Here is a 12,406-nt window from a genome sequence, read left to right on the forward strand (position 1 = left end):
TTCCAAAGTTATTCAGAGGTTTGGTCAATTTTTTTAAAAGACGCAGCACATTGCTCTGCAAAATAATGTTAAGCTGACCTGCCATCTCCCTCCAAGGAAAGTTTCTTCCCCATTATTAGAAAATGTGAAAGGTCATTTAGACAGCATGAAAAAATGTGTAAGTTGCAGTGTACAAGCCACAACAATTCGTTGTTTATACATACAAAAACTCAGCAGGTCTGTGACCTGCTTTCTCTTCACAGATGCTGCCAGACCTGTTGAGTTTTTCCAGCAATTTCTATTAATTGAACATCCCTAATTGCACAGAGGGCTTTTAAGAATCAATCATGTTGCTGTTGGTCCAGAGTCACATGTAGGTTAGACCAAGTAAAGATGGCAGCTTTTCTTCTTTAAAGTAAACCGGATTTTTAAAAAATCAAGTGATTACATGGTCACTTTTACTTCCAGATTTTTATTGAATTCTAGGTTTCACTCCTACACTCATTCATTGACTACCTTTGATTCATTAACAGTGAAAAGCTGTTTAAATATCCCAAAGCCTTCCAGAATAAACAGTGAGTGACAAAAAATAGGTGTGACTTATCTTCACCACCAACAATCCAGATCTACAAGGAGGACTTTGATTTTAGATATAATTGACATTAGTAGGAAAAAGTAGGAGAGGACTAGCAATCCAATTGTGGTCGCCACTCTTCAGGAGATTCAGCTCATAGTGTTCTCCAGCAATTTACCTTTGTGTTTCTGACTTCCAACAGCTGATTTTGTTTTGCTGCTAATTCATGTTTAACTTACGGTGATTCTTGTTTTTAAAGTATAGCATTGAGTGTTTTCTTTATTTGACTCTTGTATGGTTAGATGATTTCGTCGAAACTACAGAATTTTGTAATTTTATTCTTTTAGTAAATAACTGGGATTTTTCTAAAGAAAAATTGATCTGCGTAACTTAATTGACCAGTACTGAAATAGAAAGAAAAAGATGCCCAGCGTTCTGTGAAGAACTGGCCTTGATCTCAACAAGTAAGGCAGTATAAAGATTGGACTGATCATTGTTGAAACTGACATACAAGCGTATCTTTTTCACTTTACTCTTAGGGCCAATAATGTGATTGGTAGATTTCTCAGACCACATGCAAAATAATTATTAGATGTCTGGAAATAGACGAGCAAGAGCAGACTCAATCACATTCTGCATATTTGTTTGGATCAAAAGTGTCAGGACAAAGAAGCAGTCAAGATCATTGTTTCTTTAGGCAGAACGATGTTGTGCACAGTAATGATCAAAATTCAATAGAACGTGTATTTTTAAATTTATTTTACTGGTATTTTATACTAAAAACTCAAAAGTGCTGGTGAAACTTAGAAGGTCTGGCAGCATCTGTGGAGAGGAAAACAGAATTAACATTTCAAGTCCCAGATGACTCTCCTTTGGGTCCAAGTGTTGGTATACATTTGGTAAAGTAGATTTCATTGATTCATTGCAAGGTTTGCCTTGAACAAGCACAGAAGTTGTCACAATGTCATTAACAATTTAAGGTGCTATTTAAATACAAATGCTCTCCTTCCCTTCTCCTAACTATGTTGCAATAGTTCAAAACTGTTCTTTACCTCAAATGTGGTGCTCACAGTAGCCTTTGTGTATGACTTACTTGTTCCACTTCTAAAGTAAGTAAATAATGCTGTTTTTTTAATACCTTGCTTCTTACTTAATATTTTGACTCCTTACAGTGCTTCAAATAAAAATGGATTCTCACTAATGTTCATTAAAATCACCGAAATCAGCCATTGATCCCTCTCCTATTTTTTAAAAAATTGCCTTTCAGACCAACTATAAAGATCTTTCATAACATTGTAGACAACCTGGGTGGCACAGTGACTCAGTGGTTAGCACTGCTGCCTCACAGCACCAGGGTCCCAGGTTTGATTCTAGCCTCGGGCGACTGTCTGTGTGGAGTTTACACATTCTCCCCGAGCCTGCGTGGGTTTCCTCCGGGTGCTCCAGTTTCCTCCCACAGTCACAAAGACGTGCAGGTCAGGTAAGTTGCCTATAGTCTTAGGTGCATTAGTCAGAGGGGGATGGGTCAGTGTGGACTTGTTGGGCCGAAGGGCCTGTTTCCACACCGGAGGGAATCTAATCTAAAACCTGGAGAAAATTGAAGGTACTTGCAGTGCTATAGCTAAGGACAGAATCGTTGCCCTGTGCAGCTAACACCAACTCAAGAGAATAATTACAATATATCTATTTAAAAAGAAAAGGGTCATCAGCAGCGAAGCACAAAGTTGAACAGAAGTCTTCTAACCTAAAGGTGGATTGGCATATGTGGTGAAAGTTTCAACATCAGAAAGAGAAAAAGGAGAAAAAAATGAACTGATTAACCTCCATCTTCACAATCAGAGGTGTCTACCCAGAAGTGGTCTAGATATTGATGTACTTCACCTTTGGGTAGCTTAAACCAATTATTAATAGATATTAAACCCGTTCACAAGACCATTCAAGAACTCAGCAGTTATCACTAAACCAGTAACCTCCCTTGGCTGGTCTCAGAAACAAAAATTCTCCAACACAATCAAAACAGCTATTCCAAGATTGGTTTAAAGTCAAATTATTCAGAATAAGATGGTGTTTTATATTGTATCTGGCTGTGTTGTATTAGACCTGGGATTTAAAAGTTTGTGTGCAAGAAAAGCAGGCAAGTGTTGAATTTCCCGGGTTAGCATTCTGTACCACAGGGAGTATAACTTTGAAAAATATCCATTTACTCCAACATCAGACTTGGGTTTGACATTACCAGTAGATTTCACTTTATGCCACAATGCTGGCAGGTAGGCAGGTGTTTAATGTGTTCCCAGGTCTCTGCCAACATCACTCTGAGTCTGCAGCATGAAGGTTCACAAAGCAGAGTGACAATGAACATGCCTCTATTATTTCACACCCAGAGATGAAGAAATTTAATATCCTCCAAAGTAGCTTTGCTAACATTACAAAGGTGGATGATCACAGCCATAAACCAATAACCCACCTTTCATGATATCAAGTCTGGAAACATTACCATTGTATTTTGTTTTCTGGGGTCTTTTAAACCAAAAACAATGCAACATGTTGTATCTGGTTTCATTTTGCAATAGTGTAAAACAATAGGTAACACTAGCTATTTAATTTTGGCAACACCAGTGTTTCATTAACAGCCAAGTATCAATTTATTAATGTGCGTATTCCTGTAACAGCTCAATAAATTTTGCATGAAGGGCAGCTATCAATTTTACAACACTCATGAAATATTTACATTAAAAACTCAATGAAGCAGTTCCTATTCTTCCTCTATATCAGGTTATGTTCTGTCCTTAAAATATACTGTGCATTAAAGCTTTACAAAGCTTTTCTGCAGAACATTTTGCCACCTATTTTATTTCACATTTGCACATTTCATATCACATATTTCTGGATGGAGTTCTTAGCTGTTTCAGTTTACAACATCATTTATACAAAGCTGTTAGAAATCAAAGATTAGGATACCAATTATTTTTAAAATAAACTGTGAAAAAGCTTGAATTTTCATTGATTGACTGTTTTTTAGAAACAAACTTACTAAATGAACAACCTTCTGGCCCGAAAAATTCATCAAAAAATAAAAAGAATATTAATAAAAGGTAGGCCCGACACGGACAGAGAGTATTGGGTTTAACTGCCAGAGGTGGATTCAGAAGGTGATGGGCATTCTCATTTGGACCCATGTGGCCATCAAGGAACCTATCTAATGAGATCCAACCAAGAGGGAGATCTTCTACTCCTTCTCCATCCAAATGGTCTGCAAGTACTGCATGAAATTCCTCCATGTGTGAACTCTCTTTCCAGGATATTGTTATAACTCCTTTATCCTCCACTTAATCTTCCAAGACATCCCGCTTTATTGAGTCAAATTTTGGAGGTTACAACAACCAACTCAGCTGTGAGACACTCTGGGGCGTACAGCATTTTCCATCCTAACTGGTCCAGGTATCTGAATCTCACCTTCACGAGATTAATGGCCGAGCCCTTCCTCTCCCTTCATGGAAGTCACCCATACCCTGTTGTTCCCTGAATGTCTCACATGAGGCCATACACTCCTGCTCCTCACCTTCCAAATACCTGACTAACTTCATGCAACTGCACTTCACTCTTGTGACCATTCCCTCCACCATACCAGCACCCCACCCACCACCACAGAGACCATGTCCCAAATATTGCTTGAGATAAGATGACATCCTGGAACAGATTTCTCACCATCTTGGACTGGCTGCATGTCAACAATATTTAGACACACTGTAGCCCAGATGGATTGGAGCACAACCTGCTCCTGTGTCTGAAGAGAAACCCCACTCTGCTTGATGCGGACTGACTGACTGCAACATGAATCCCCAGACTGACTGCGCACTACCCTCTACTCCAAACTAACTACATTGAACACCACCTACTCACCCACCCAGACAGACAGACAGACCACAGCACACCCTTGACTAACACATCCTTCCTTTCCTTCACTGCTTTCATGGTTCCATGTGGTTCCACCCTTGTCAACCCCAGCTTGCAATGTGTGCTTCAGCTTGCACCTGAGCTGAAAGCTGTGCCTTTCTGCCATGTACCAGTCGACTGTATTCGAAGAAGTGAGAATACGTATGACTGGGAACATTATCTAAAGCCATAACTCTGTGAGCACAAAGCAGCAAGTGTTTACCCTGAGGTAAATGATGACCATGTAAACATTGTTTATTGTCATAAATACCAACTTTAGGGAAAGAAATTGGCCATCATTAACTGGTCTGGCATATTATGTGACTCCAAATTCACAGCAATGTGTTTGACTCTTTGAGGAATAAAAGGGACTTGGTGTACATTTATAGATCTCTGACAGTGTCAGAATAGGTAGATAGAGTGGTGAAGAAGCCATATGAGATGCTTGGCTTCATTATCGGGAACATAGAATATAGGAGCAAGGAAATCTTGCAACTCACCAGGCACTCACTCTTTTTTTGCTGTTAGTTTTTTGAAGTGTCCAGTTTCTCAAATGAAGTGAATTGGAAAGACACAGTTAATTCTATCTTTTGTTCCAAGGAAAACTAACCTAGCCTGCTAGTATCTCCTTATAGCTGAAGTTTTCCATCCAGGGATTCACCACATCCTGGTGAATCTCTCTGCACATTCTCCATACAATCACATCTTTCCTATAGCATGGTGAGCAGAACTGCACACATTATTCCATCCCTGGCCTAACCAATGTTTTATAAAGTTTTAACAAGATTTCCTTGCTCCTATATTCTATGCCCCCGATAATCTGGAGTCACATAATATGCCAGATAAGTTACCCATGGCCAAATTTCTTCCCTAAAGTGAATCAGAATGGTATTTATGGCAATAAATAATGTTTACATGGTCATCATTAGACTAGTAAGTACAGCAACTTCAGCTCATTTGTCCTCAGAGAACCACCCTGTAAAATTACTATCTGAAACACATGTGGTGCTATTTTCTATGCTGTTACTTGAAAAGGTAAAGGAAAGTCTATTCTCAAGAGATCTCAGTCTAAGCACCTGCAAAGCCTGAAACATTTAGGTATGGAAGAGTCAAGGTTAAGATAATGCTGTAACAAGAATTCTCTTGTGTGTGCAAGCAAAATGAACACGAATTGTTATTTCATCTGAGGCAATCAGTCTTCCCAAAGGAACATTTACCAACATAACTTGATTGCAAATATTTGTAGTTGACAATATGACTGTTTTAATTTGCTAAGAACATCAACATAGTTTATGCCATTATTTAAAGCATTGGCATAGGTTCAGATGCATCCACTTACAGTGAATGTGCACAAGCAAAGCACGGTACATTTTCAAATGAGTTCTGAATGAACCATAAGTACATGATTGATTATTTCATATTTACAAAAACATTACCACGATTTGTACTGTTCTGCTTGCAACTCACTCGTGCAGGGAAAAGTCAGAAAAAGTGGCAAATGATACATTCTGGTGTGACTCATCTTGTATAATTATTAATGCAGCTCCAATAAGCCCAGTACATTTATTTCCATGTATTTCTGTTTTACTTTCCCTATAGTTACTGCTATTGCACAAGAGAATTTTGGAGTTAGATAGTCACATTGTTTGAGGAATTAATTAAATTGTGTTGGTTATTAGAACAATAGAACCATAGAAAGGCTGCAACACAGTAAGAGGCCATTCAGCCCCTCAAGTCTGTACTGGAGGAATAAACTAGCTGTCCACTGTTATCCTGCTATCCAGCACTTGGTCTGTAGCATTGCAGGTTACAAATGTTCAAGTGAAAATTGGAAACTTTTTAAATCGCTTGAGGTTTTCCACCTCAACAACCAAGTAAATTCCACACACCACCAGGGTCTTGATGAAAATGGTTTTCCTCAAGCCCCCTCTAATCCTTCTGGAGAAAGTGAGGTCTGAAGAAGGGCTTATGCCCGAAACGTCGATTCTCCTGTTCTCTGGATGCTGCCTGACCTGCTGCGCTTTTCCAGCAACACATTTCCCCTCTAATCCTTCAACCAGTCATCTTGAATGCAACCAGTCATGATTTCTCCACTGGGGAAACAAGTCTTCCCTGTCTATTCTTACCAAGCCCCTCATTACTTGATACACCTTAATGAGAACTTACAACATCTCTCAGCTTCCTCTGTTTTAAGGAAAACATCCATACATGTCCGATCTTTGGAACTTCATTAAAGATGCAGAAGTTGTTCCTAATGTCAAGATAGGCCTCATTGGACTTCTCACCATACCCCACGTCATTCAGGTCCCAATAATATTCCAAAAATTCTTTGTTAAAAAAACCCTCCAAATCCAACCTGTTATGCCTACATATGCTCACAAAAGGATCTTCAGAATGATATTGCAGCAAAAGACCACATTCAGACTCAGTCGCCTTTGCTGACTTTAATTTGTCACACTTTTATGCTTCCCCCACCACTACCCCAACCCCTCAGTTTTTTCACTTTCTAGCTTATACCCAATTCTCTTTTGAAAGTTACATTTGAATTTGCTTCCCCCAAACTTTCAGGCATATCATTCCAAATCATTATTCATGATGAAGAGTCAAATAGAAGGGTATACTAATAGGGTTAGATGAAATTAGGCATGAGGAATTACACCTCAGAGCCATGAAATACAATTCATGTCTATAATTTCCAATTATAGCTTCCTAATATCATTTCCCATAACCTACTTTCTATATTTAAGTCAGTTTTTGAATAGCACATGGAAGGATAAAATTTGGCATTTATTGCAAAAGGAATAGAGTATAAAAGTAGAGAAGTGTTATTGCAACTGCACAGGAGCATTAGTGAGACCACAGGTGGAGTATCACGTACAATTTTGGTCCCCTTACCTGAGGAGGAATGTAGTTGTATTGGAGGCAATTCAGAGAAAGTTCACTATATTATTTCCAGAAATAAGGGGTTTGTCTTATAAAGAAAAATTGAAAAGTTTAGGCCTATACTGTCTGGAGTTTAGAAAAATGGCAGGAGATCTAATTGAGATATATAAGATGTTAAAGGGGATTGACACAGTAGACATAGGGAGGATGTTTCCTCATGTGAAATCTAGAATGAGAGATCATAGTTTTAGGATAAAGGGTAGCAGATTTAAAAGAAAGCTGAGGAGAAATTATTTCTCTTAAAGGGTCATGAATTTGAGGCATTCACTACCCTGGAGAGCAGTGGATGTGAGACATTGGGTAAATTTAAGGAAAGACAAACAGAGTTTTAATTAGTAAGGAGTTGTAGGGTCATGGAGAGCAACCAGGAAGTGGAGTTGAGGCTGAGTTGCGATCAGCCATGATGGTATTAAATGGCAGAGCAGCCGACTGCTGCTCTCGTCCTTATGTTCTAAATGTAAAAGAAAATGAGTAACAATAAGATAGGTCAAATTTTGTGTTTATTACTGCAATATTCTAACTGCAATCAAAATCTGTTTGGTAACCATTTTAAAAAAAAAACATGTTCTGTATAATTACCTTTGGCTTACAAAACATGTGTCAATGAAATAAACACCTTAAATTTACACAGTTGAAAAATAACATACAACACAACTCTGAACCCAGCCAGGCAAACCAAGGTGTCTTTAGAGGTCCAGTGTTTTACTCCATTTCTAAACATTAGTGAGTCCAAACAAATTTTGGTCACCTGAAAAAGTTAAGGGAATGCAAATGATCAAATGGGAAAGGGAAAAGTGCAACAAGACTTGGGTGTATGCCAGTCAAGGAAAGTAAGATGCAAGTGTAACAGGCAGTGGAGAAGACAAATGGTATGTTGGCCTTCATTATGGAAGGAATCGAGTACAGCATCCGGGATGCCTTGCTGCAATTATACAGGGCCTTGGATTTCCTGTAGTTATTTTTCTGGAAGACATGATCGAAAAAGTGAAGAGAATCTCAACAGGTGTAGTCAACAAGAGGGCATTGCTATGCCATATATCAGCTGTTGGTATCAATATTAGGCAACACAAAAGTACCTTTATTCTTAAATTTATATCCTTTATTCCTGCTTCATTTGCTTCGTCCGCTTCAAATCCTTCCTCAGCATCATCAGCCTTCACTCGGTGTTTATTTGAAGATGCAACTTCCACTGTCAACAGACTTCAATGCAAGGAGCAAGACATTTAAAAAGAACTGTTTTAAAAACCAGTGGGGACAAAAAAACTTGCAAATGAGACAAATTAGTCTGACCTATCTAGCAGACTTCAAAATAATATGTTTATCTCCAATATTACTGATTTTCCATCTTAGAAAGTGCCTTTCTCCTCTTCCAGTGTGTTGACAGTAAACAGACTCAGACCAATTCCTGCTTTTTGTCGTTTAAAACCTTGTAGGAGAACAATACTGCCCTCCAGTGGCAATATTTTATATTTCATTCCTCTTAAGTCAGTTTTCAAATATTCATATTTTAAGATTTGTTCATTTTTCGCAAAATTTCCATTAATTTTCTCCCTTTCATTTTGAGGCACTGCTTTCAAGCTCTGTGATCCTGAACATCGAAACCCTGAGTAGAACCTTTAGAAAGGTGAGGGGGGGAGATTAATTGAGCCAGAGACCTCTGACATCAGCTTAACGCTTTGGTACTAAGTTCTCAGAACTTCTAAAGCAGACCGGCCTTCCTGACCATGATGATTGAGAACATCTTTTCAAGCCTTTATCGTAAATATACATCAATAGCCCAGCACACAGGAATTACACTTGCTGATGTAATCTTGCCAGGCAAAAGCTGGAAAAAAAAACATGCTCACAAGCCTGATCATCTATGAGGAAGACTTTTCCTGACAGCTCTCGAGAGTATGCACTTCTTTAGTGGCCTAGGTCCTTTATAACCAAGGCATTCTTTCCTTGGACTATTACAGTGGAAAGGATATATTTTGACTGGTCCATTCAGCTCATAAGAAGTCTCATTTACAACCAGTATTGCAGTTGGAGACAGTAAGGACTGCAGATGCTGGAAGCCAGAGTCAATAGATGTGAAGCTGGAAGAGCACAGCAGGTCAGAGAGCACCTGGGGATCAGGAAAGTCAATGTTTCGGCCGAAACCCTTCCCCAGCCCTGATAAAGGATTTTGGCCGAAAACATTGACTTTCCTGATCCTTGGATGCTGTCTGACCTGCCGTGCTTTTCCAGCATCCCATCTATTTACTCTTGCAATGTGTAGTTGTTGTCTTCCAATTTCAGGGCAAGGGATGCAACTGATCAACACATCCAACCTGTCCAACTGAAGCTGCTGGAGTCAAAGGAAAGGGGATCAACAGGTAAGTGTGGAGAGGTAAGGCAAAGAGATTAAAGGATGTATTTGCTATAGTGCCAAAAATATCCTAGGGAATGGAAATAGGTAACTCAGACAAAAAGGGCAGAGTATCAGTGATGGGGAAAGGGGGACAAGGAAGGGTAGAAGAGAGTGGGAAACAAAATAAGGTCATGAAGTGAACTGGTGAGGCTGAAGAAGCAGGTGAATTGAAGAAGGGCAAGGATGAGTGTGAACATGGGACACTGGATGGGTGTTAGCTCATGGGAAAGCTTAGGGAGATTGGGAAGTTGTGAGTGGGTCAAAACTAACAAAGGGAGATTCATGCATGATACAGGGGATGCCAAAGGAAAGCAGAGTATCTACAGAGAATGGTGGCAGAGGGGGAAGGGAATGAGTGGACATTAAAGGGGAAGAATTGAGGGTGAATAAATCAAAAGAAAAATTCACACAAGCCATTATTCTCTTCAGGCCTGTCAAAGAAATAATGCCTCATTCTGCGCATAGGCTATAGAAATAAGGGGGTCTGAGATTTGTTTGCTTCTGTTCCTGCATACCCAAGGTCTGAAAGATATCCCAACCCAATCTAGTCTGAAAGAGACCTAAGGGGCAACATTTTCACGCAGAGGATGGTACGTGTATGGAATGAGCTGCCAGAGGAAGTGGTGAAGGCTAGTACAATTGCAACATTTAAAAGGCATTTGGATGGGTATATGAATAGGAAGGGTTTGGAGGGATATGGTCCGGGTGCTGGCAGGTGGGACTAGATTGGGTTGGGATATCTGGTCGGTATGAACGGGTTGGACTGAAGGGTCTGTTTCCACACTATAAGGAATCTAATCTAACCTAATCTAATGTAGCAAGCACTGCTGTCCATCTGATAGTTCACATTCACTTCTTTAGTTATCATTCTAATAATCATGAACATTCATCACCTTTAGGCCTGTTGAAGCCAACCTGTTCTTTGAGTAAATTGTTATATCAGAATCATCAACTGACATCTCGACAGCAGCCATCGATATGAGCTCATTTTGCTTCTTTTTAGTTACGCACTTGTGTGTGTGATGATTCAGCTTCTTGCAGTTAGAACATTACTTTCCCCATGTGAGATATGCTTCCTTTTTCTTTTGGCTGATGACCTCGCCAATATTTACACCCTGCATCTGCCTTGATCTTTCTGCAAATACTTATTTCTTTTTCCCAATCTATTGTTGTTGTTCAGCCTGAAACAACTCTCGGCATAATGCAAAGCCATGTCTGTCATCTCATTAATATGCTCTAAGATAATGATTGACAATTTCAGAGCTTTTTCAGGCCAATAGCTTTCTTGAAAGTAAGTTTCTCCTCTCTCAGTAGATGTGCTCTCATGACAAGATCTCTAATGCCTAAGATAATGCTAACACTGATGAGATCATCTTACAGTCATTCAAACCCACAGGATACAGCTAGATGTATCACTATTGAGACACTGGTAAACAGTTTCCCTGTGAAGTTGGTTGTTGATCAGATATCATTACTACATAAAATTATTACAGGGTTCAAACTGTGTCTTCAAATCTTTTAAATTTCCATAATCTGTTTTTTTTGTGCTCTTCAGTCAGATATGTGTTGCAATGCAGCTTGTAGCACTCTTCCTGTAGCACTGATTGTTGTGTTTCAACCCTTATTTGCTCAGATGTTGAAATTAGTTCTATCGCTATATCAGAATTTTGCCACAAAGAGTATAAAAATACCGATTCTGTCCCACATGAACCACTTTGAGTCACCCAGTATCTCAAAGTTGTATTTTTTTCTGCAGCTGACTTTCTTACAGCTCTGAAGATCCATGCATTTCCACCTGCTCCACTCTGACACCATGATCAAAGTGATCTGCGTTTGGTGGCTGCCACACACCATACACAGAGACACTGACAACAACTGCAGAGGCCAGATAACTACAGCAAGCCAGCTACTCCAGTAAAGGTATAATTACATGTCTTCAAACAGTTAGCTTATTGGTACAGCAAGCAATTTAGAAGCGCAAAATACATGTTGGTCTTTATTGCAAGGGGATTAGAAAGAAGAATTATAAGTCTCTCTACAATTGCTTCAGTGAGATCACACCCAGAGTAATGTGTGTAATTTTGGTCTCCATGCTTGAATAAAGGTATACTCCCAATAGAGGCAGTACAACAAAGGTTGAGTACCAGAATGACAGGATTGTCCAAAGATAAGAAATTGAATAGATTGGTTCTATATTCTTTGGAGATCCAAAGAAAGAAAGATATTTGCATTGGAACGTGAAAGATTCTCATGACAAGGATAGACAGTAGGAAGTTGTTTCATTTGACTGGCAAATTGGAACACAGGCACAATCTCAGGATAAGAGGCTATCATTTAGGGATGTGCTGAAGGGCAAGTTCTTTACTCAGAGCTTTTTGAATCCTTATAATTATCTACCTTCAATGTTCTATTGTTGAATATGTTTGAGGCTGTGATTAACAGATTTTTGGTTTTTCAGGGAATCAAAGTATATGGGGAGCAGACAAGAAGTGGGGTTCAGCTAGGTGATCAGCCACAATCATACTGAATGGCAAAGAAGATTCAAGGGATCATATAATGCACTCCTCCTATTTCTCATGTTCTTA

General features: G+C 39.2%; 1 protein-coding gene across 1 annotated transcript in view; it reads right to left on the minus strand.

Moving 5' to 3' along the window:
* LOC122557361 (transmembrane channel-like protein 2-B) overlaps positions 1-10,795 on the minus strand; it is a 135,987-nt gene extending 125,192 nt beyond the window's left edge. Inside the window, exons 1-2 of the mRNA XM_087993972.1 lie at positions 10,737-10,795; positions 8,506-8,629 (exon numbers count right to left, since the gene is read on the minus strand). Of these exons, the coding sequence (XP_087850098.1) occupies positions 8,506-8,629; positions 10,737-10,795 (183 nt within the window). The remainder of the gene's footprint in view (positions 1-8,505; positions 8,630-10,736) is intronic.
* Between the last annotated feature and the right edge of the window lie 1,611 nt (positions 10,796-12,406).

The sequence above is a fragment of the Chiloscyllium plagiosum genome, unplaced genomic scaffold, assembly GCF_037043375.1.
Source record: "Chiloscyllium plagiosum isolate Xiang-an unplaced genomic scaffold, Cpla_swu_hap1 HiC_scaffold_2, whole genome shotgun sequence".
Classification (NCBI taxonomy): Eukaryota; Metazoa; Chordata; class Chondrichthyes; order Orectolobiformes; family Hemiscylliidae; genus Chiloscyllium; species Chiloscyllium plagiosum.